The 24,228-nt window shown below is 44.0% G+C and overlaps 1 protein-coding gene across 1 annotated transcript in view; it reads right to left on the bottom strand.

The window, feature by feature from the left end:
- Positions 1–23,415, bottom strand: part of GNAI2 (G protein subunit alpha i2) — a 389,314-nt gene extending 365,899 nt beyond the window's left edge. Inside the window, exon 1 of the mRNA XM_069206821.1 lies at positions 22,941–23,415. Within this exon, the coding sequence (XP_069062922.1) occupies positions 22,941–23,058 (118 nt within the window). The 5' untranslated portion in view covers positions 23,059–23,415. The remainder of the gene's footprint in view (positions 1–22,940) is intronic.
- Positions 23,416–24,228: the final 813 nt, after the last annotated feature.

Genomic DNA, 24,228 nt, shown 5'->3' on the forward strand with positions numbered 1-24,228 from the left:
CCTCCAATGTGTGCATGTGCACTTCCCTCCCACCACCAACCTATGCCTGCGTACTTCTGCCTCATCACCGCCAATGTGTGCCTGTGCACTTCCGCCCCCTGACCTACCTCCGCCTCCATCGCCTTCAATGCCCGCATGCACCTCCACCCCATCACCTCCAAGGAGTGACTGCGAATTACTGCTCAGAACGCCTTCAAGGCGTGCCTGCGAACTACTGCTCAGAACGCCTTCAATGCCTGCCTGCGTACGTCCAGCTCACTGCCTCCTGTACATACAAGTGCACTTACAACCGACACCGACGTGTACCAGCGCACTTCCGCCCCCACCTTCAGTGTGCGCCTTCACAATTCTGCAGCCATCGTCAATGTGTGCCTGCCTGCTTCTATCCCTTCATCTCCTAGTGCCTGCGCACGTCGGCCTCCATCGCTTTTAACTCGTGCCTGTTCACTTCGGTCCCATCGTCTTCAATGAGTGCCTGCGGGCTTCTGCCTCATCCCCTCCATCGTCTCTAGGCGCAGAATTTGTTGGCGCCTCCAACTGTCTGGCGGTCTTGCGAGCCAAGGAGCAGTGGGCCCCGAACACCACCGCTTGCGTCAGCACGCTCGCTGTCCAAGGACTGCTTGACTTCCAATACGCAGGCGCAAGCGTGAACTTAAAAGTAAATCCCTGATCGTAATCATAGGAATGGAGAATTTATTGGACGAACAGGATGCGGGAGCCCTGACTGGGACCACGTGAGGGCCGAACAAAGCCACGACTTACTAAGATTCAAGGACTGATGGTGCTTGGCAGCAGTGCCCGTTTGAAATAGTGTTTCTGGCTAAAGCCCATCCCCCTGACGGGAAGCCGAGGGGGGTAGCAGTTCCATCTCTCATCAAACGTTCATTTTTTTTTAAACACACACGTAGCAAGAGACACACTGCACGACGCCAACCTTCCCGGGCACAAGCCGTTCAATACCACTGCACTTCTCGCGCATGATGAGAGGAAAAGAAAATGAAATATGACATCGGTGACGAATCCCCACCCATTATCTTTGACTGTTTGTTCCCCTTCCTGCCTCTGTTCTAGCTTCTTATCTCACAACACCAGAGTTTGAGCAATCAAAGTCCGGGAGGAGCTGTGCTGAGGGTCTATCCGCAGAGAGGCCCAAGAAGCATGCAGCCGCCATACGGCCAAACGATCAACCTCTGCCAGAGTTCCTGTGGCGAGATAGGTCAGATTAAGAGATCCCACTCAACAATGGTCCCATAACCTCAGCAGACGATGCAAGCTTCCTCTCAAGCACAGCTAAGCTGGCACCGCACTCCTAGGGGATACAGGCAGTAGGGATCACTGAATAGATTGACCAAAAATGTCAAGCATAGTGAAAGCGACATCAGATGTACTGAAGTGACATCACACACCCCTTTATCCCCAATGACATTGCGTTTGAACCCTTGTCCATCAACAGTATCCTATTTGTTGGTAAAGGGCCAAGGAAACGGCAAGGAGTGTGAAATACAAAAGGTAAACAGGGTTACTAAAGCCATGTCCACTCTTTGTTCTTGCAATTGGCTTTTGCTTCGATGAGGTCAGAGTGAGCCAAGTCAATGTGAGGGGACAGCAAAGGGCAAGTCAGGGCCAGCAGCTGTTTTCCAGGCTAGTGAACGTTAGCTCCGTGCACTACAACCTCTGGTTCACAGCTTCAGTTCAGCCATTTTTATGCCCAAGCCTACCAGGCAGCGTGGCTGTGGGGTTGTGAAAAGACTTCTTGAGGACATTCTGAAAGCTTCCCTGGGAATGCATCCCGCCCATTGCTGGCCATTGGCTTTGTAATTCACATTTGCTTGTTTTTTTATTTGTTTTAGGCTGGGGCATAGCATGTTTACTGTAGTCTTCCGATTGCTTGTTTTCTGTAAACAGGCCTTTAAATTTGGTTCTTATCTTGACATTTCCTGTGCATTGAAAGACTTGGGTCAAATGTCCGGGAGTATAGTGTTTACCTTTCTTTCTATGCCTTCAAAGTGAAAGGATTATCTGACAGTCTGGGGGCATGAAAGGAAAAAAAAATTTGTAGCACACAGCAAAATTTTAATGTCTGTAAATGAACTGTGAAAATATATTTTAGAATAAATCAAAATATACCAAAGAAGGAAACCACAAATATATTTTTTTAATTCTGAAATGTTTTAATACGATCAAAACAAATCAATACACCAGGTGATGCCATTTCCAAACATTGTTTGTTTGCTGTAAAGTTTTATCAGTAAAACTGTATGTCTGTGCAAATGTAATGGTCATATCAATTAAAAATGTGTTGCCTGTAAATGCAATGCACTACCTCAGCATGCGTATTCCACTCTACTCCACAACACAACCGTCCGCTCTACAACATGCCACTCTACTCTATTGCACTACACGTCACCTTACTCCACAACACTCCATGTATGCCCATCCATGTATGCCACACAACTATACTCTACAACACTCCACATCTCTCTATGCCGTTTAACTTCAGGCCATTCATGACTATTCTACACCCCTCTACTCCATGACCCTCCACTCTACAACACTTTACGCTTCAAGACTCCACAATGCCACATGGCACTGCACAACATGACCCTCCATTCTATAAGACTATATGCTTTGAGACTCCACTCTATGCCACTTAACTTCAAGGGTCTCTATGCCACTCCCCACTACACCACTAACATTTAGCTATGCTGAAAAGCAGCCACGCTGGTGTGCAACAGGGCTAAAACACATTGGCAAAACCAATAGCTCTTGCATAGCCAAGACCTATTGTTTTTGCCAATACTTGTTAGATCTTTTCATTTTTTTTTTTTTTTGGAAAGCACCAATGTACTCCAACATTGTCACTGCCATTCCAGTTGCTTGATGGAACAGTGGGTTTTTAAATATTTACAGAACTTTGAGGTGCACCTCAAGTCGGAGAGGTAAATGAAGTGAGTTGCAAAGGGAGGAGGCTTGACAGTGTAGAGACATCCCTTCAAACCATATCTATCAACAACAGCAGTTCAAGAAGGACTAGGAGGATGAACTTGTGAATTCAGCAACAAGGGATAGAGTTAATAAGTTAGAAAGGTACTTGGGAGTAGCACTATCCAGGGCCATGTGGATCAGGCACTTTTAAATGGGGCTCTGGGTGGCTGTAACCAGTCGAGTGACATCTGCGCATGTGTGATGTAATCAGTTCTCCTTAGGTAAAATAAAAACTGGAGCGTGTGCATGTGAAACGCTCTCTTACAAGTACAGTGTGCTAGAAGCATTCTTACATTTTTAGACTGAGCATAGCATGCACAAGCGCTGCTTTTCAACCTGTTGTGATTTAGTCTGTGGGCTTCAAACACTCCCATCACTTCATTTGTTCCTCAGCTTGCCTTTCAACAATCCCTTGATGTCATTAGTAAATGCTTTACATGTCCCCTGCCTTGATGCTCTTTTGTTACACCTTGCACACTGACCCTATTACGTGGATTATTGCACTATTACCAATATACTTGCAGGAGGGCAAACTACTTTTTTCTTTCATCTCTTCCCCTTCATGCTCCATGGCACTTTGAGCGTGAATGGCACAAACTTGATCAGCAGTATTGGAGCGCATGTCACATTGTTCACACTGTTACCTAATCAGAGTCATTTCAATTTTGTTTTGTCTCTCCCCTTCATGCTACATTGCAAAAAACCCTTGTAATTGGTAAATGCTTTACCTAAATAAAAGCAGCTCTCCCAGCACAGTGCGAGAGTCAATACTACAATATTCACTGCACTTAGGGAATCTCGCCCCATAATGGTTTGCAAGCATTCTTTTTCAAAACATTTTTGAAAATAACGCAGCCTGTGGTGGTAAATGTTCAGCAAGAAGCAGTCTTTCTGTCTAGGTCATCTATGGGTGCCCACACTAGGATAGTGGGGACCCCAAAATAATAACCACTCCTACCATTTAGTGTCTTTTTATGCTCTCTTATGGCTAGAACATTTGCTTTACAGCTGAGAGTAGTTAATGTTTTAAGGGCGTTGTTTGTAATATCATTGCAGTAGGCCTGTTAGCCCTGAAAATGTATAATGCACTACTCCCTCTAGGTGCCAAATATGTGGTTGCACTGCATTATTTTCTGCTATTCTTTTTTTCATGTGGTTATGCCCTCTAGAGACTAAATATATGGTTACATGACCATGTTTCTTACAAATGCTATTTTTATTGTGGTGGCCTCTAGGGGCTGTACTGCGCATTGCAGTCAACATACTACAATATTTGAGGCTAGGAGTAGTTTGTGTTTTAGGGCCTGTTTATAATATCATTGGAGTAGGCCTGCTAGTCCTGAAAATACATAATGCCCCCCAGGGTCTCAATATATAGGTACCCTCAATTAATTTCTGTCATTTTGTTTTCATGTAGTTATGCCCTCTAGGGATAAACTATATGGCTGCATGACCATGTGCCTCAGAAATGCTATTTTTATTGTGGTGTCCTCTAGAGGCTGTTCTGAGTATTACAGTCAACATACTACAATATTCTTGGCACTCAGAAACTCACCCCATAATGCTTTGCGGAGCATTCCTCTTACAAAACATATTTGCTCATAACTCAGCCTGTGGTGGTCCTAGAAAAATTGGACCACCTTCAAAACGTTCACCACAAAGTGCTCCATCTAGATCATCTCTGGGTCCCCACACTAGGTTAGTCGGGACCCCAAAATAATAACCCATCCCACCATTCAGTGTATTTGTAGGCTCTGTTATGGTTGGAACTTTTGTTTTGCACCTGAGAGTAGTTTGTGTTTTAAGGGTCTTTTTTGAAAAAATATTTCAGTAAGCCTACTAGCCCTTTAGGTATATGCAGGGCCACTGGAATTATGTGGTAGAAATGACAAAAATATGCGGCAGGGTTGACCATTTAATGTGGCAAAAAAAGTCAATTTATGCAGTTACAACACCAATAGCTCCAACTCAAGTTAATGGAAGACCTATTGCATTACAAATGCTTGTTTCTTGCTGAAGGCCTCACAACTCCACACTCCACAGTACCTATGCCCATGCCCGTATTGGAGATTCTTACACATCTAACTGGCTACCCAGTTTTCAGGTCTGGCTTGACGGCACAATTGTCTGCAAGTCCGTTGTTGCCAATTCTTTAATGTACACAAAGAGTGGGCTTTCTGTCTGCACCACAGGAGTACTATCCACTCATATGCTTATGGCCGTTTCATGCATCCTACTGAGTGCTTGCATTGCAATGCATGACAACCTATTTTACATCTCAAAACACACTAAATAACACAAATTATTTATCTCAGACACACTGTACACAGAAAAGTCTTGGTTTTTTTCCCACTGCAGAAGATTTTTTTATATTAGAAAAATAGCCAGGACTCAAAATGCAAGCCGATTTTGGAGCTTTATAATTGCTTGGTCGTTCTGTTTCCAGCCTCGATAAACAGAGGGCGGGAGGGGATTCCATCTGGCCCTCAATTTAACCACTGCCAGCAGCTTGCACCTAAAACGTTTACATGCTTATCTAAAGAAATTGAATGACTGTCACACTGATGCCAGGGGGTTCGTTTCCTCGTGGCAACTTGTTCAGATCTGATTTATTTGGGAATTAATTTTTTATTCTCTATAACACAGTTTCGTTGTTTTTCTTATATATGTCATCTCAAGTCAGCAACTGACTTCTCTTCTTTACACCCCCCTACCCCAACCTTATTTAGTTTATTAGACTGTTGTCTAAGGAATGGCTTCCACATTTCAAGGAACTGAAGCTCAGATCCATTCCTCCTACTACTTCTAAAACAAGAGGCATGGCAACGCCTCAAGAAATGGTGCCAAGCACCTTTGTCACTCGCCTCCAACCGAGGAGCAGCGACTCCAAAGGGGTAATCTCCGTTTAACCACGATATTCCCTGAGATGTCTTATTCTCGAGTCCATGCGTAAAGGCTGCTGCATGTCAACTTTTACTATTGTGTTTCTGGTGAGGTGCTGCTAGTGAGCCGGTAAGGTTGGGACAACAGTTGCAACTTGTTGTAGGAAAGGCGTAGTCGCCTACTAGCAAAAGTACTGTCATCCTTTAACCAGCAGTCCTGCCCAGAGCAAGAGTCAAAACTACGACATGCACACATGCTGCAACCACAACCTTGGGGAAGGAACTTTTGAAGAGACTGCCGAAGAGGTTTTAGGGAAATGTGGGATAGGTACAGTTCTGCAGCTTGTTTTTTTACGGTATCGGGCAGCAGGTCGATCAACACAAATATGACGTAGTAAAGGTAAAGTGTCTCTGTTTTGGGATTTACAGGTGGGATAGTGTTTTTAGGTGGGAAAACTGGCAGACAGCTTTAGGTACCTTCAAAAAGAAGGCAAAACTCAATTTTTAAGCCCAAGAGCATTTCTGGAGAGACCATCAGCGACGGTCAGAAAACTAAAATGGACAGGGGACCTTGTGCCAAAGCACACCAACCCTGTGTGTTAGTGCATTTTACATACAAGCAGTCCATACTGGTGATGTGCACTTTCCGGTCCCAAGTTTCCTCCCATTAGTACAGGATCCACTGAAAGCTGTGGTGCTAGCCTGAAGATCCGCAGAGAGTAGTTGTGGCTGTGAGCTTAGTATCTTGAAGTACGCCGCCAGAGGAAAATACAGAAGTGAGCACTTATCAGTCAGTCACACACTCCAACAAGATAATTTGTAAGGTGAGCAGACTTAAAACCTCTGCCAACATTTGCGTGCATTAATGTAAAATGAGGACAGGACCACCGCCACAAACCAAAAAGACATGCTTTGGACGATAGTTAGTTTGTGCATTATTTCACCATTACACTCTTGCAAATCAGAAAAAGCAAAATTGTGCAAAGTCTATCATGAGCCACCAGGTAATGTCTCAAATAAGAGTAAGTGTACTTCAGTTAGCAAAGGTGTAGCACAAGAGCAGGAGTTAAGTGATCAGCGAATCAAAAATCTCCAGCTCTCCTATCAGACCTGCTCACCAGATGAAAAACACATGCTTTTAAGAGCGCCCTTAGTTGACAGAAGTGTTGCTCCTGCCTTCTTTTGCAGGCTACACCAGTTCTACTATCATCCCAACCCCAGGCACCCATTGACACCACCTGCTCAAGAGCCACAATAATGTACGACTCTCACTTCCACATTCTTTCTGCGTGCAAGTGCCATAAACAACAGGTGCCGCTATGAACTCAGTGTAGTGTTTATTCACTGCCCTTCGAAAACAAGGTCGTGGGCAGGCCCACCGGGATTCAAAGCCATACAGATCTCTGCAGCTTGAGCTGTAACCCAATGAGTGGCAGGTCAAGCAAAGCTGTGTTCTGAGCCCATTATTATTCGATACTTATACGGATGACATCCCATCTGAACTGGGCAAGACCATTGGAGGCCTGGGAGAACTTTTAAACCTCACTACCAACTTCCTCAATTTGCTGCTATGCAAAACCTGTAAATTTCCTTGAAATTAGGCATCGTGCAATTTCGCATTATTTTTCTTTACATGGGATATCAGCGGGAAGTTGGTTTGACCAGCAAATGTATTCCCCAGTGACAATTTTCTACTCAAGTCAGTCTCCTTCAAAAATCCCTCAAAATTTTTTTGTTTGAGATTCATGCTCTGGTGGAAAAAAAATACTTATTTTGCTAAATTTTCAGGAAACTTCATGACATTTCATTAGCAAACCAGCATTTGCAATGCAACGGGTCTCGTATTTCTCCGAGTTAGAGCTATTAGCAGTTGTAAACTCACGACCGGATTTTCTTGCCTCATAAAATGGAAAAAAGAGCGCGACCGCGCTGCTACAGTTCACTCGTAGTGAAACCTATCGGCAAAAGTGCAATTATCTACGTAACCGGCAAAAGTGCAATTAACTATGTAACAGGGTCGATGTCATGCAAATCGCTCAACTTCTGCCAAGCGAGATCGTGCTGCGAAAAAAGAAGTCCACAAACCAGGCGGAAAACAGCGAGCCTCGTATGTTTTCAGTACTTGGTCGCTGCGCTCGAGGAGGGCTAACCACCTGAAAAGGTATGACGTATGCTTGCCTTCCACTAATGAAAGCAAGCAGATTTTAAAAGGTAAGCCCATGAACCAATGAAAGACACTGACGTGACATGGATGGGGCGCCGAGCCCTTTTCTAACTACTACAGCGTCTCGCAAGCGCATGCTAGCGCAGGCTTGACCATAAAAATATGCACAATTTGCCCAACCATAGAAAATACCTTCAAAATTTGGAATATGTGGATAAAAAAAAAATGTCCTCTTGGAAAGTACCCCAGTAGGTATTCACACACTATATCCCACTACAATTTTAAATTAATCACACAAAGTCTAAAATTCTGACCCTGGGACGAACAAGGCAAATGAAAGCAGCCATTTAAAGGCAAATGGATAGGCATAATTAAAGAAAAGGAATATGTGGAAATCATAGTAGTTAGTAAATTGACTTGGAAGCCTCTTAAACAGCTTAACTGAACATCTGGGTGGATAATGCTAAGCCCATTATTTAATGAATACAAATGATGAGGTCCTGATGGCACCAATACGGTTTCAAGTTTAAAAAAGAAAAGAAAACGGATGTCACAAGTATGGAGGGGAAATGTATAGAAACCTTTATGTAGAGCTGTTTTATTTTCGAGTAGGGCTGCCCATATTGAAATAGTTTATTCTGAGTTTAAACAAGAACCACTTAATTCAGTAGCACATTTTTGTTTTGATACTGGGGTTCATCTTTTTAAAGTTTCTTTTTATTCAAAGTTTACAGTCTGTTTTAGAAGAATTTAAGATAATGAAGGGGATTTTAAAATCAAGCCTAAACAATACTGTGATGCAATTAATGAAGTGTTGGAAGCTTTGTATGAAAGATTGTAAAATGGTTTACAAAAAAGCATTATCCAAAACACCTTTTACAAAGAATCTCAAATTGAAATTGCCAGTGAAAGGGGAACATCTGTAACAACGACTCCGGAACCACGACGTTGTTAAACGCAAGTAGAACCATGCTTGCGTTAACGACTCCCTTTTTCTCTGCCTTAACCATGCATGTGCTCAACAACGAAATGCATGGTTAAGGCAGAGAAAAAGGGAGTCAGCATGGAGAGGACATGGTCAGGTAAATGGGGCTGTGCCAGGGTTGGGGGAATGGTAGCTTTTAGGGGTTTTTGGACAGTGGATTAAGGGCAGTTCGTTTTTTTAGGGGTGGGGGAGGATCGGGGTAGTTCTGTTTTTTGGGGGTGGGGAGGAGGGCCTCGGGGTAGTTTGGTTTTTGCGGGTGGGGTTAGTTTGGTTTTTGGGGGTGGGGGGTCAAGGTAGTTTGTTTTTCTGGGGGTGGGGAATCGGGGTAGTTTGGTTTTAAGGGGTGTGGGATCGTTGGTTTTTGGGGGGTCAGAGTAGTTAGTGTTTTTGGCGGTGGGGTGATTGGAGTAGTTTGTTTTTTGAGGGTGGGGTAGTTTGGTTTTTGGGGGTGAGGGGTTGTTTTTTGGGGATGGGGCATCAGGCTAATTTTGTTTTTAGGGGCAATGTAGTTTTGTTTTTGGGGGTGGGGTCAGTTGTTATTAGGGTGGGTGCGGGTATCAGGGTAGTTGAATTTTTAGGGCGGGTAGGGAGGATGGCATGCGAAAACCAAACAAGCCGTTCCACACATGCCTTTACTAGGCATGCCTTTACAACGAAAAATCGTTGTAAAGGCATGCATGGTAAAGGCATGCGTGGAGACAACGCGGTCGTTGTTCCAACCACATTGTTCAGGCATGCATGGTTGGCGCATGCATTGTTCCATTATACATTCCTAAAGAAATGCTCACTAGGTTAAAATTCAAAAGATATGCCCTGACACAACTCACATAAATACCATGTCCTGTGTAAAACAACTCAATAAGTTCATGAAATAAAATATTTCCTAATACAAGTGTTGGATGTAGTTGGAACGTGGGCATGGTGCATCAATTGTGATTTTTGATACCCTGAAACTATTTTTGCAAAATAATAAAGTGAGGTCTGCATATATTTTTCATTAGGATTTTTTTAAATATTATTGTAAATGCTGTGTTAGATTTGCAATTCAAATATCTCAATTGTATTTTCTATTTCTTTAAAAAAATTATATCGAAAATCTCCCTTACAGGGAAGCACGTAGAGGCTGAATAAGGAACCCAGACATGCACAACGTTTTGCATTCAGTTTACATATCAGACTCTGGAAAATTGTTCACATGCAAATAAGTTCATCAGTTGTAAGCAAAGGAGATTACAAATAGGTCAACATTTCGGCGCAATGTAAGGGTTTGTGAGTTTTTAGACTGATATTCTATTGTACATGAGAATAAATGGACTGGAGGCATGTACTGACTCTAATGTCCAGGTAGCAAGATGTTTACATTTCCTTTAACAACTACAGCAAAGCAACAACAAACAAAATTAAAATGTCAAAATTTAGCAATGCTCTAAAATGGTTGGGCGAGGGGAATCAATTCTTTCAGTTCTAGAAGCATAATCTACACTGCCTAAGTTTTACTTCAAACTGGGAGAGACAACTTGTAAAAAAAAACAAAAAAAAACTGCACAGTAGCTTTCAAAAGTATGATCCTGGCAATCGGATTAGTCATCTGAAGGCATATTCAGTAAATGTATTTGTGGTTTCCCGTTATCACGGGCAAGAATGTCGCCGGGGTAAATTCTGCTATCCTGTCAACAACGGGACAAGACCGCACCGGGGAGTCAGGGTATACCCGATAATGTTCTGTAAGAAGCAGTACACCACCTTTAAATGATACATCCAGGCCACAGTTCCCAGCCCTGCGGCCACTTAAGCCTTAGACTTACTTCCTCTTGCTACTGGGGTGGAACCACCACCAGAGCTCACAAGACTAACACTAACATAGCACGTTCTTCAACTAATTAAGGGTAGGAACTGATTAATTGCAACACCCAATAGTACCACGATCAACATCGTATTGTATGTTCAAAAAATAGTAGAATCCCAAAAATATTTTAAACAAGTGCACACAAAATAGTAGCAGTTGACGTGCATTTAATAGAAAAGTAAAGTTTTTACCTCCACATACGTGCATTACACATACAAGCCCCTAACCCAAAACCTGTTACTCAATCGTTATCATTAAGCCCAACACTTTTTGTTCACTTACACAGTCAGTTTTACAAAGGACATACGATGTTTCCCTTTCTCTGCACTTTCTTACACCAACAATTACCCCATTCAATTACTCTAAGCCACCCCATCTATTTACCAAGACTAAAATGTAACCGAGTTCTTACTCAAACCCTAATGTTTACATCACTTTTATAACTAACTCTTACTTCATCCCCACCCATTCCTTACGCTAACCCTAACCTAACCGTTAACCTAAACATAAAATAGTCCCTTACTCCTTCCCTTGCTTTGATACCAATTCCAACACTATCCCTGCCAGTACACCATCCCTCCCACAATACTTTACTTCAACAATAACCCCCAAATATGACCTTAAACTTCTCACTAAGTCCAGCCCATGCATGTTTGGTATTTATTCAACTTTTTGTAGAATGTACCTTTTTGTCGTCCAGTTCTCTACTTTTCCACTTTAGTGTAAATTTTTTTCTTTCTAACTGTTTACCCAAACTCTGGTATCGTTTTGTACAAGGTGGGTCAGCCAACATGAACCCAAGCTGGAGTAAACCAAGTACTCTAGCTTAAGCAGGGAAAATAGCAATGAGCTATTCTCTCTCCACACCGCCTCAGTTTTAATAACTATGCAAACATCAGTACTGGAGCCCTGGACCACTTAGTAGAACTGAATATGGATAAAGAAACATTTATCACTCAATAGGACATTTTGAAATATCTCAATCGGCCTATCCACTGTCACATGCCATACATAATCGCAACTTTTGGACTTAGGCCAGAGAAGAAATCATAGTCCTAACCATAATGCATTGCCAGTCACAATTTCCTAATATTCATTTGTTTTGGTGGTTCTGATACTAGGCGAACCATACCCTGGCCTGGTTATCAGACTAATTGAGTGGATTTGGGGTAAAAAGTATAATGTGCACCATGAAGTGGGCGATCAACAATGCACGGAGATGCCCAGTTTACCACCACACTGTAGCTCTGGACCACACACATACATTTCCACCATCCTAGCTTTGAAAAATATTTGGACATTCTTCCCACTTTGGTATTTTCTCCTCTATCTGACTGTGCATGTTTTGCCTTTTACTATGTGTATATGAATACCTAATTATGATTACTTTTGGGAGAGATTAAAGGACCTAAAAAAGTAAACACTATGGGGAAACAGATAGCGAGGACATCAAATTCCTAAAGGCAGAGATCACAGGACATGAAGCTTACATTTTTCAGAGACTGGACATTCCTGTTACTAGAGGTCACACTGCAAGAATGAAATGGGAGGCAGGCAAAACATTAAAAAAATTCAACAGACATGATCCTGAAAGCTGAGAACATTTAAGTAGAGATTTCAAAATGACCCTAGCCTTAATACTGGAAAAGCAAAGGACAACCTAAATATCCTTATAGATCTGTCCAATAAGGTTATGCAAGAAAGCGAGCACACTAGATGGCACCTTGTGAAAACAGACAGTCAAACAGGCTGGCAAAACACAGGTACAAAAATACAATTTGACAAAGCATCAACCTCTCAGTACACAAATCTCAATCTGTTTTCCAATCTGAAATCCAGCTAATATTTGCTTCCCACACATGCAGGATCTGACAATTTTTCTACTCCTAAATATGGGAGGTGGGCTTTATTGTGAGTCAGGGTGCATGTAGAGTTTTTAGGGAGATAAATGCAGGATGGATCTTATGGAAGTCTAGATTGTTTTTTGTCTTTGGTTTTGCGATATATGTTTATCGGTTTTTACATGGTATTGTATTTTTTTCTAGAGTCATGTATGGCAAGACACGCGGTTTAGTAGATCTTCATACAACACAAACTGTAAATCTAAATAGTAGAGATGCTAAAGTGTCACATTTAAATAGTAATATGAAAGTCAAGCATACGTTAATTCTGATATCATGATTAACAATCTTAGCTTTGAACTTTTATCAAACACAAAAAGTTAAATGTATCAGTAAATGTTGTTATTGTATATTAAAACAACTAAGTCAAGAAAAGTTCAACAAGTATCTATCTAAATATATGAGAGATGATGGGCCAGATTTCTATGCGCAATGTTTCACATGATCCCATTCGCAGCACGTTGACACTGACTTATCTACTGTCAAACACTCATAGGGATATGAAAGAGGAACAGGTACTTGTGGAACAGGAAGGTTTAGTAAGTAGCTGGAAGATGGTCCTTGTTCTTTGTTGGTGTTATGAGTGCGTCAGAATAGGGTCATGGAGCAGGTGGAGTTCACCAGATCGTTTAGTTTTGCCAACCACTGCAAGTATGCGTTGTTTGCTCTAGTGTGTAGCCCATAACAGAGTATGACGTGCTCTGGCTTCAGCTGTGTGCCAGGGCATTTCTCGCGGAACTGAACTTCCCAGGTTGACAAAAAGTGGAACACGGATGTGACACTAGCAATAGTACATACCAGTGGCCCCATGGCCTCTCCCACATGTAACAGCAATATGTCTGTTCATTTAATACGTCTGTTCATGTACTAATTAAAGGCCCACTGTAAGGAGCTGCAACCTGCAGCGGGAGAACCATTTAAGCTCTGAATCCCTTACAGGGGGAACCTGCGATAATTTACCAAAGGACAAAAGAACTGAAGATGTGGCTCTGCGAAGTCCTAGAATGATGCAATAACTTAAGAGACAAAGGTACAGGATTCAGCACGGGTCAAACAGCCCTAGAAGGACACCGGTTTATGAAGGAAAGTAGCAGACTAAGGAAAAACATACTGACTTAACAGAGCATCACATCTCTCCACGAAATCCGGTAGAAGGCTACTTTATTTTATTTAAATTTAAAATAAAAACAAATGCATTGAATGATTAGTGGCGCTGGGCATAAGGGGCTGGTAATAAAGGGGACAAACGCACACAAATTTTAATATGCAGGAAGGTCAGAGGGTGGACAGCCAAAAGACTCATCTGGGATATTACATCCCCACCTTCCTAGAGACAGAACCTCTCCACTCCACTCCACTAAATGAATGCACTCTGGACAAAGAAGACTAAAAAAAAACAAAAAATAATACGTTATTTTTATATTGTTTTTTTAACGCTGTGAACCGCGGGCACCTAGATGGTATGGTGGAGTGGGGAGGAGAGTAGAGATAGACACTTTTACAGTTAATTACTAAAGAATTCTCTATTTTTAAAGTTAAAAGAGTAACTGGAGGGAAAGGGAAGGAAAGAAAAGTAATTGTAGTCCTGTATCTACTCTCCCCCTTCACACTACCTCCTGTAAACAAATCAATGAATAATCGACCAAGTTGCACACGAAAGTCAATGAAGTGTTTGAGACCCAACTTTCCATCACAGAAGTATCTGGCATCCTGAATGCTATGAAACACGCAAGGCCTCACCTTTGATACTGCTACAATACTCTTGCTATTTTAAGAACTAGGAATTAGTCTGGCATAGGCATATCAGAGCCCGGTCCAATATTAGGTTGAATTTCTGTTACTCTGTCCCTCACACTCCAACCTCAATTTCCTGGTTCAACGAAATTTGAAGTCAGCTTTGTATGCCCACCTAACAGCCAACAAGCCCTGTTCCAGTACACAGAAAAGTATGTAAACATGAACTTTACCATGAACTTCTACAGTTTTTAAGATTTTTAGAATAAAACTGGAAAGTTGTTAAGATTTTTATTCTAAAAGGTATTGTTAGTGTCTTTGAGATATGATCAGTTTTTTATATTTGCATTTGCATCACATAAAGGACAGCAATACAAGTGTCATATTGACCTGTATACCATATATTTGCTGTTCTGATTATATGTTTGTATTAAGTATGGCTGTGGGAGGTGGTTGTGGCTTTTTTTCTTGCTGGATGAAGGGTGCGTCATTGCGGGAGACGTCTTGGTTACAGCGCTGTATTACACTGATGTTCAATGTGAATGGACCTAGCAAGGGATTTCAGAGAGGGTTGTCTGCTGATGGTTGTTAGGGGTTTGCATCTCACTTTCCTGGACCTGAACACATAGGATTTTCATTGAGATGGCAATAATGCAGCTGCCTGCCCATAAAAGCTGCATCCAGCGTTTGAAGCATAGATAGATCTCAAGTTATCTCTTGGGTTAGTTAGCTTTGCGTCACTTGTAATGGTCATGGTTGTAACAAGTTAGAGGGTACGTTCTGCGAGAACTTTAGGAGTCTGTGTATGTTGAAGGAGGAGAAAAAAAAAAAAAGGGATGTGGAGCAGCCCACTGATTTTTAAAGCCAAGAATGAACTGCCCTGTGCGGTTAACAGGCTTGCCCAGCATTTTATAAATGTTAGTTTGGGGTTATGACGCAAAACTAGGAAAACTGGATACTGTGGCATTGACTTAACAATTGAATAGCAAACGTGGACCGTGTGGGGAGTGCTGGTGAGGAGGTGAATCTATATTGTATGCCAGAAACATCCCCTTTTTGAGGCCCCTGTTTGGCTTGTTTAGGATGAAGTAGTAACATACATTGTTTCGAGTCAGGGTGTGGTGCACCAACGTACAATTGCACCAACTTCCTGTCTCACACTAAGTCCCACAGTCACCAACCTAGCCAGCAGTTGTTTAACATCCACGCAGGAGTAGCTAATAAATAGTGCCCAGTAGATAGGCAATGTCTGAGGGCCTTTGGGCAGGTGGGTCCCAGTGCATGGGGTACAGAAGGACCCAGAGACAGTCAACACTGCGGAGCACGGAAAAGGTAGCCAACGTTGGTGTCCATAAAATGGCGAACAAGGACCAAGGCCAAGTGGAAGCCAATACTGTCTTGGATGTAGGAGTGGGGATGGATCAAGCAACAGCCAGGGTCTTCACAGTTAGCCAAATGTGAGGGCTCAGGAGAAGGCAGACAAGACCAGCGAATGTGATCGAGGCATCCAATGCATTGGGCCTAGGAGGGGGCAGTCAATGCACAGGATCAAAGGGTAGGCAGCCAATTTCTGGCTTGGGCAGCAGTAGCCAAGTACCTTGGCAGAGGAGCAGTAAAAGCCCAACAGTGAGGTGGTGGCAGCCAATGACTTGGGCCTAGAAGAACAAAGCTGGCGCCAAACGCCAGCGGAGGGGAGTCAGCCAATGCTTGTAAGATTGCCCAGAGTGTGTAGCAGATATACTTCGCTGGTCTTTTTAATATTTTTAATTGACAATACGTTCATATTCATTTTTAATGAGCAATACGTCAGTTACTTTGGATCTAAAAGATGCCTACGTTAGCAGCACCACATGACTGTCGGAAAACAACTTCAAGGGCATCCCTGTGCCCATGCACCACAACAACTGAAATCCGCACAGACACAACAAAACTCATTGAAGAAATATTTTGGAACACGTAGCAAAGCAAATGACCAATGAGCTGCGGGCTTAAGATCAACCCCACTGTTGCAGCATTCGCGTGATGAGCTGTGAACTGGCAGTTGGGAAGATAAACTGCCCGCGCCTTGTACTGAGTGGCTATCTGATGTCTGGGGTGTATTTGATTTCTGGTTCCACCACATCCCTTCCTGGAAACTTCAAAAGATCAATGACAACGTAAAATTAAAGAATGCAAAAGGCAATATAAACCATCAGCACGTAGGATTTAAATATCATTCTCTACGAACAATGCCAAGGCTGCTTCTACAGCTGTCAGCCAGTTAAAGGGTCTTCAGCCACCACATACCCTTTTCAGAGCAGCAACTAAGCAGCCAAGACAACAGGGTCAACAAATGAATGCCTCATGGTAGCAGGCTTGCGTCAACCTGAGCATCATGTCCTATAAACTGCGGCCGGTCTTATAATGAGCCTTATGATGAGTTTAAGCATGCAGTTTCTCAGAGTCCTGGGGTAAACTGCACCCAGTGACGTAAATTTACCTACAGAGGCAATGTAGCATGTGATGTGAATTAAATAATTATACACCCTCTTGAACATGTTTGCTCAAAATGTTTAAAAATAAATGTGTGTGTATATATAGATATATATCTATATACACACACAGCCAGATTTAATCATGTTAACCAAACACATGGGCAGATGTATTGCCTCAAAAACTACTTGCATCAAACGGTAGCTGAACTAATTAATGTGAGTGGTAAGTTTTTTTTTTTTGCTCTGTCTCCTCCCAGTACAAGCAAAAGCTGCGCAGACATGGAAAAAATGGAGTTAAGGCACAGGCCCCATATGGCCACCACATAGTGGACACATAGTGCTCTCGGTCCTAGGTTTTATGCCCAAGCTATTTCCTTCAGTTATCACCAGGAGGAAAACTGCATAACAAAGCATTACAGTAAAAAAGTGAGGTTGCCCAGGCAAACGGAAGACTAAACAGTCTTGGCATGTGCCGTCGTCGGCATCCAGCAGTGGCACCGGGACACTTCTAAGAATAAGGTACGGCCCCAGCACTTATGAATTTATTTGTTTACAAATTAAGCTGTGGAGCGAAATACTGATTTCAGATGTTGGGAAAGTGTCCACCCATTATCAAAACTCCAACCTTCGTTGGCAAGGCTGCATATCTGCCACACTTTTTTGGATCCTGATGATCATAGAAAATTGAACTTTTGGAAAGATCCTTAAAAGCCACTTAGATCTACATTCACAATGCCACAAGGTTGGGGCTGTGTACCTACCAGAATGAGTCCTGGGCCAGTGTCACCAGAGGAGACTTCACTATCACTGGTCTCAAAAGCATGGGCTGTAATGGTGGAGAATGACTGCCAGGCCTATCTCCAGCTAGACCTTTATGCATGTATGCAATGTGACCTCCAAATTTAACCTTACTCAGTGGCATAAGGCAAAATGATACGATTGCCTTTTTCTTTGATGTGAGGTCTCTAAATGTTAACCTAGTGCATCCACCTAGCAGATAACTAAGTCTGGGGCCAAGACAGCCCATTGAGGGGTTGCATGTTCCTGACCTAAAGGGCTCAAAGTTATGATCCTGCACTCGCTTACTTGTCCTTTTGTTCCCGGTAGTACCCCAGTGCTTCCTGAATTAATTTAGCACATTTTTCACTCATTTCCACCTACTAACAAACAGTAAGCAGAATACGGAACAAAAAGTGCACCCACGTGTGGTCAATATTCTCGAGCAGGCGGTCAACTTAAACACAGTCATCAACACACCTTTGTAGAGCTTCTTCCTTTCAGTGTGACTCAACCACCCGCAATGGCGTATTTCAGATGGTGGTGGGTGGGACTCCGACCTTTGTACTTATTTATTATTATTATTTTTTTAAATTGTCGTCCACCCCAGCCTACTCGTAGTTTTAATTAACAGCATGTGGGAGTCAGGTGACAGCCTTCTTTCTTAGCAACAAATCTACCTCACTTAAATATGGGGGAGGCACACGGGCACAACAACAGTTTTAAAAAAATGAAACAAAATACCAGAAGAGCCGTTCTTGCTCAATATCAGAAATTGCAGCACTGTCAAAAGAAAATCAAACAATATCAGACAGTATGATAGGGATACAGGCCACATATGATCCTGTCCCGTGCCAAGATATCACGTTGTGCCAAAATTCAGTTTTCACATATTTTTATAAAGTGCTTCAAAGAGGCATTCTTCAGTTTCCAAGCATTCACGCGAATGGCAAATACTTAAGATCATGCAAGGGAGAGGATATCTTTGGTTTAATTAAATAATTTGCACGTTTCTCACCCTACCAAGTGTCCAGCTCAGATTGACTGTGTAAGATTAAATGTACATTGCACAATACGTCAACATCATCAATAATTAAATCTAGTGTTTTAATCCTTACGCTGCAACTAGACCTTTCCCGCTTATAAAAGTTTTTTTTTTTTTTTAAGTTTACAAAAGGTCCCACAACATTAAAGTAGATTCTACTGTCAAACTCAATCGTTCATCTTTATCTGTGAGACCTTACTTTACTGAAAGAAAAAAAACCACACACAACAGATCAGGTGGCAATGGAGGACGCCTTTGCTCACACTCCGAAGTGGACTCACACAAATCCAGCTTTGCAGGTTGCTATGTTGGAAAATCTTCTTTTACCAGATGATTGTGGACTAAAGATCACAATGACAACAAAACGTGGCCAGTCTAGGTGATTCAATGCACCCTTGTCAAACGCTCCCTAACCTTAGTATATCAAGTCAATCTCCCTTGGCAAAAGATCCAATGCCCTGGGTTATCAATTTACTGGTCCCTTGCCAACATCTCCATCGCCCAGGTTTAACAAATCAATGGCTCCTTGCCAACAGTGCCACTGTTCTGGATTAGTAATTCAATGGCCTCTGGTGAACAGCTCTACTGCCTATGAGTATTAATTCAACGCCTCTTTGCCAAGAGCTCCACTGCTCTGGTTTATTAATTCAACAGCCCCTACCAACAGCTCTATTCCCTGTTTTATTGATTAAATGCCCCCACGCCAACAGCTTCATTGCCCGGGTTTAAGGACTCAATGTCTCCCAGGCAACCGCTCCACTGCCCTGGTTTATTAATTCAATGGCCCCATGATAACAGCTCCATCGCCCTAGTTTAATAAATCAATGGCTCCTTGCCAAGAGCTCCACTGCTCTGGTTTATTAATTCAATGGCCTTTGGCGAACAGTTCCAATGCCCTGGTTAATCGATTTAATGGCCCCTTGCCAACAGCTCTATTGCCCTTGTCTATTAATTCAATGCCTTCCTACCAACAGCTTCAGTGCCCTGGTTCATCAAATCAACGACCCTACCAACAGCTCCATTCCCTGTTTTACTAACCCTGCTTTACTTCCCAGGTTTAAGGACTCCATGGCTCCTTGCAACAAACAGCTCCAGTGCCCTTGTTTATTTTTATTGAATGTTTGCATTTTAAGTAGACACGTTTTCAGAAACTGAGGTAAGGGAAGAACTGTGATGGAATAAACTTAGAAACAACCTCAAGCATATTTTACAAAAGCGGACACGCCTTTAAGATAAAACACAAAGTTTCTGAAACGCTCAACTCGATGGAGAAGGTTTTTGAAAGTAGCACACCCTTTGTCCCCGCCCCCCCCCCAAAAAAAAGGGGGATTGTTTATCAGGAGGCGAGTTGACTATTTACACATTATTCTGCAACCCCAAAGCACACACAAAAGCAACAAATGATATGCGAGAAGGACGACGTAATTAGATGGTCAACAGGTGTTTTCCCCCCTCCAAAGAAGAAAAGGCAACATTTCTGGACCCAACCTTTAAAAATCATTATACACATTTCTTAAAATGTCTTCGATATGATTCACACTAATATATGCAGGGCCACTGAAATTATGTAGTGGGGGGGCAGGCTAACTTATGTCGCAGGGTGCATTGAATTATGTGGCAAGAAAAGGCATGTTATGTGGCACAATGTTTGATATTTCATGTTGTCATTTTTACACACGTAAACACTGCCTGGGGAAAGGTCTCATCCCCTTGCTATCAGTTAAACGCAGAGACAGGAATAGGTTGAAGAAATGTAAGGAGACAAGGTTTGCGAAGAGTCTTCCACTGCACGCAACACGAGCTGCTGCGCTTCTAGTTACTTTTGATCTGTTTGAGCTAAAAACTTTTTTTTGTTATAAACTGCAGATTATACATAAAATGATGGATTATTTAACAAATGGGACTAATCCAGAAAACACCACGGCGGCAAAATGGCATAATTCCAGTGGCCCTGGATACAAGCAACACAAGCCAGGCCACCAGCTTCCAATAGCCAAGACAACATGAAGCAAGCCTGTTGAAGAGCTGGTCAAACCCAAAGGGACGGTGGGATCCCTAAAATTTAGAAGAGATCTCCTGTGATCAGGGGCGTGGCTTGGTCAGTAAGATTTGTGAATGAGAACTTCAGATTTTCCAACATAAATGCTGGTTAAAATACATAATACAAGAAGAAGGTGTGGGGGGGCATTAGGAGCAGTAGTAAGGGCAAGAAGTATGGGTTGTGAGGAATACTTAACTCAATATTTTGTCAAGAAAACATTTTTAAGACCTTCAAAACAGAGACAAGTCCTAGTGAAATCCGACAAACATCTCATCATACTCGAATTAAATCAGCTGCACCCAACACCGCAAAACACCTCCTCGAAGCTACGTGCCTGCCTGTGATGTGAGGAAGGCAGTGCCTGGAATGAAGGCGCTAGTAGGTCTCAAAACAGGGGCACTTAATTTTATTTTATGATTTGTCCAAATCGACGGATGTTACTGTTATCTGCCAAAGACTCACTGACGCTCAGACGGAGCTGTTGCGTCTCAGATGGGATTTGCCAACTCTGGCTTTCCTCCTTTGCCTAGGACTTTATGGCTCTACTGGCTAATGGGAGCTGGGGGTTGCTTTGAAAGACAGTCTGTCTTATAAATTTAGGGATTATGGGACAAGACCTGATTCCAGGATAAATGAAATAAAGATAAATACATTTCGGTGTTGACGTAAGATTCCCATCTGCAACACTTGAAGGGGTGATAAAGATGATGGCAAGGAAAATGACGTTTATTGAGTGAGGAAAAGATGACTGACAGGTATAGGAGGAAATACGAATGGTTACTATGGCAAAGACAGAGATGACTTGTAAAGCGGTGAAGGTGGACAACAAAGGATAACATGCTGGGGCGACAGCATCTGGCATGTTGAAGAGATGGCGCAAGCGAATCTGGGAGCAGGTGGGTGGGCACACGTAGTCGGGTAAAATGGAGGAGACGAGGGTAAAGAAATGGCAGGGGATGCACAGTTGATTGGAGGCTATGGGTGGTTAAGTGGTAACTAGCCAAAAGTGTGCGCTCAGCCGAGAAATAAAAATAGTGGTGGAGAGATGGATGCAATTTTCTAATGGATGTCTGGGTACATAATGGAACATGAGGGTGGGACCATGGAGCGGGGGGACATGATGAATGAGTTGCAGAGGGGTATGATTAACATCGTGAGGATAAACGGTGAATTTGGGCACAACAACTAGAGTGTGTAAAAGATGTGGTGTTTAATTCATCACAAATGAATGAGATGGGTTAGAGAGAAGGAACGACATTAATAGAAGAGAGTAAGGCTATGGGGAGAGGGAGCAGTTCAATGGAAACGGGGGGGGGGGGGGAGGGGGTTTGGCATCAGGGTGAAGGTTTGGTGGAAATTAACAATTAGGATTTGTTGGTTAGAAAGCAGAGTTCTCCTCCAGGAGATGAAGGGCCTTGGAAGATGCAGGTCCTGATTGGACATGGTAATTTGCAGCTAGACGGGGCAGGCGAGAGGTACGGTTGAGCAGAGGGAGCGCACTTTGGATGTGGGTAATCAGACTGAGGAGCAGCGACCCCACTTCCTAGACCCACTGGGTAGGGTGGATGGGCTGAGGCGTAGGCGAATCCTGCGGTCCGAGACTATCACCCAATCCCTTAGCTTCCACCAAGTTCTGAATGTTGCTACCACCTTACACAGGAGAAACTGCTTGCACCGCCGTCAATGCCCTGTGAGTTTCCATCACCACTATCGGCAGCTTGCTTACTTCTCTTTTTTCATGCCATTTCTCTACCCCCTGCCGGTAGCTCATCCCCCGGACCTAGAAACCTCAAGCCTGCTCTCGCCCTGAAACAAGAAGTTGGCCTCTTGCTTTTCCTGTCTCCACCCTCATCTTCAAAAACTACGTTGTCAACCGGCAGGACCTTCCACGCCACCGTTAACCAGGGCCGTACTGCCTCCCTCACTAGAAGCGAGCAGCAATCATCCCGCCCCGGGGTGGGCACCCTGCGCCACATCTCCCAAACACAACGGACTGTCCCTTCACCCAGCAGCTCGAACCGCCCCCACCCCACACACCCCCACATTGGGCAGCGGATCCCACCCTTGGGGCACCCATGCGTGCCCCCTCCTCCCCGGGCCCCTTACCCAGCAGCAGCAGCTTGACCTCCCGCGCCGCCTTCTCCCCGTCCTCCCGCAGGTTCTTGTCGATCATCTTGGACCGCTCGGCCGCGGCTTTATCCTCGGCGCTCACCGTGCAGCCCATCCTGCGCCTCGGCCCCCACAGCTTTTTGCCGGACAGGGACCCGGACCCGGGACCCGCAGCAAAGATACCCGCTGAGACCCACGCAGGGGAGGAGATCCTCAGAGCCGCAGCGCCCGGAGAACAGCCCGAGCCTCGGCCGCTCTCAGCGCCGCCTATCGACAGCCCCGCCCCGCACACACCCAGCTCGGTGCTCGGCCGCTGCCCGCTGCCTCCCTGCGACCGTCTGCCGTCCCCGGGGCTCCCTGTGGTGCAGTGCGAGCGCCGCCTCCTTCTCCGCCGCCGCCGCCGCGCTTCCTGGCCCTCCCCCTTCCCCTCTCGCCTCACGGGCTCCCTCCCTCCGCGGCTTCCACTTCCCCTCACACGCTTCCCCTGCACTCCCCTCTCGCTGGCTCTCCAACGCAGACACTTCCTCTGCCCTCACCAACACACCCTCCTGACTCGCTCTTCTCGCAAGCTTCGGGTGCCCCACGGGTTCACTAATCACCCGTCTCTGTACCCCTGCTTCAAAGTCCCCGACCCCCCCCCCCACTGATTACTCTAGGCTGCTCTTATCCAACATCTTTCCTCTCGAACTTCATATGCCCCCTCGCAGTTCTCATGTGCCATGCAAGTCCCCCAATATACTTCTCTCCACCCGATCCTCCCCTCCACCCACCGTCTGGTCCCATATTCACCCTCGACACCTTCCTTGCTCTCGGCGCCCCCCTCTCCGTCGCTCACTTCCATTTCCCATTCCTCATCGTCACAAACTTTTCTTTGTCCTCCCTTACACATTTCGTCTTTTAACTCCGCTCACTCACTATACTTATTTCATCTCTTCTCTCAGACTTACTATTGCTTCTGTCTCCGCATGAGCTGTGCTCCATCAGCTACCCACGTACGCCCTATTGATTATTCTCCCCCTTACATTTTATTTGCGTTCATTTGCTTGTCCCTTTACGTTTTAACTCCTTTCTCTGTTTCCCATCTGGTTTCCCTTTTCCTCAAAAGGGTTTCCTGCCACCCGGTGGCTTCTGCAATTGATGGAAGTAAGGAGAGACACGTAGAAATTATATTCCCTGGTGCCTGGCAACATTGCTGGCTGTCTGCACTCACCCTAATTGATCCTACGCCACTGGCACACCTTGAGGTGTGCGCATCAGCTTTGTTCACAGTTCGAGCAGATTTTAT

The sequence above is a fragment of the Pleurodeles waltl genome, chromosome 9 (genome assembly GCF_031143425.1).
Source record: "Pleurodeles waltl isolate 20211129_DDA chromosome 9, aPleWal1.hap1.20221129, whole genome shotgun sequence".
Classification (NCBI taxonomy): domain Eukaryota; kingdom Metazoa; phylum Chordata; class Amphibia; order Caudata; family Salamandridae; genus Pleurodeles; species Pleurodeles waltl.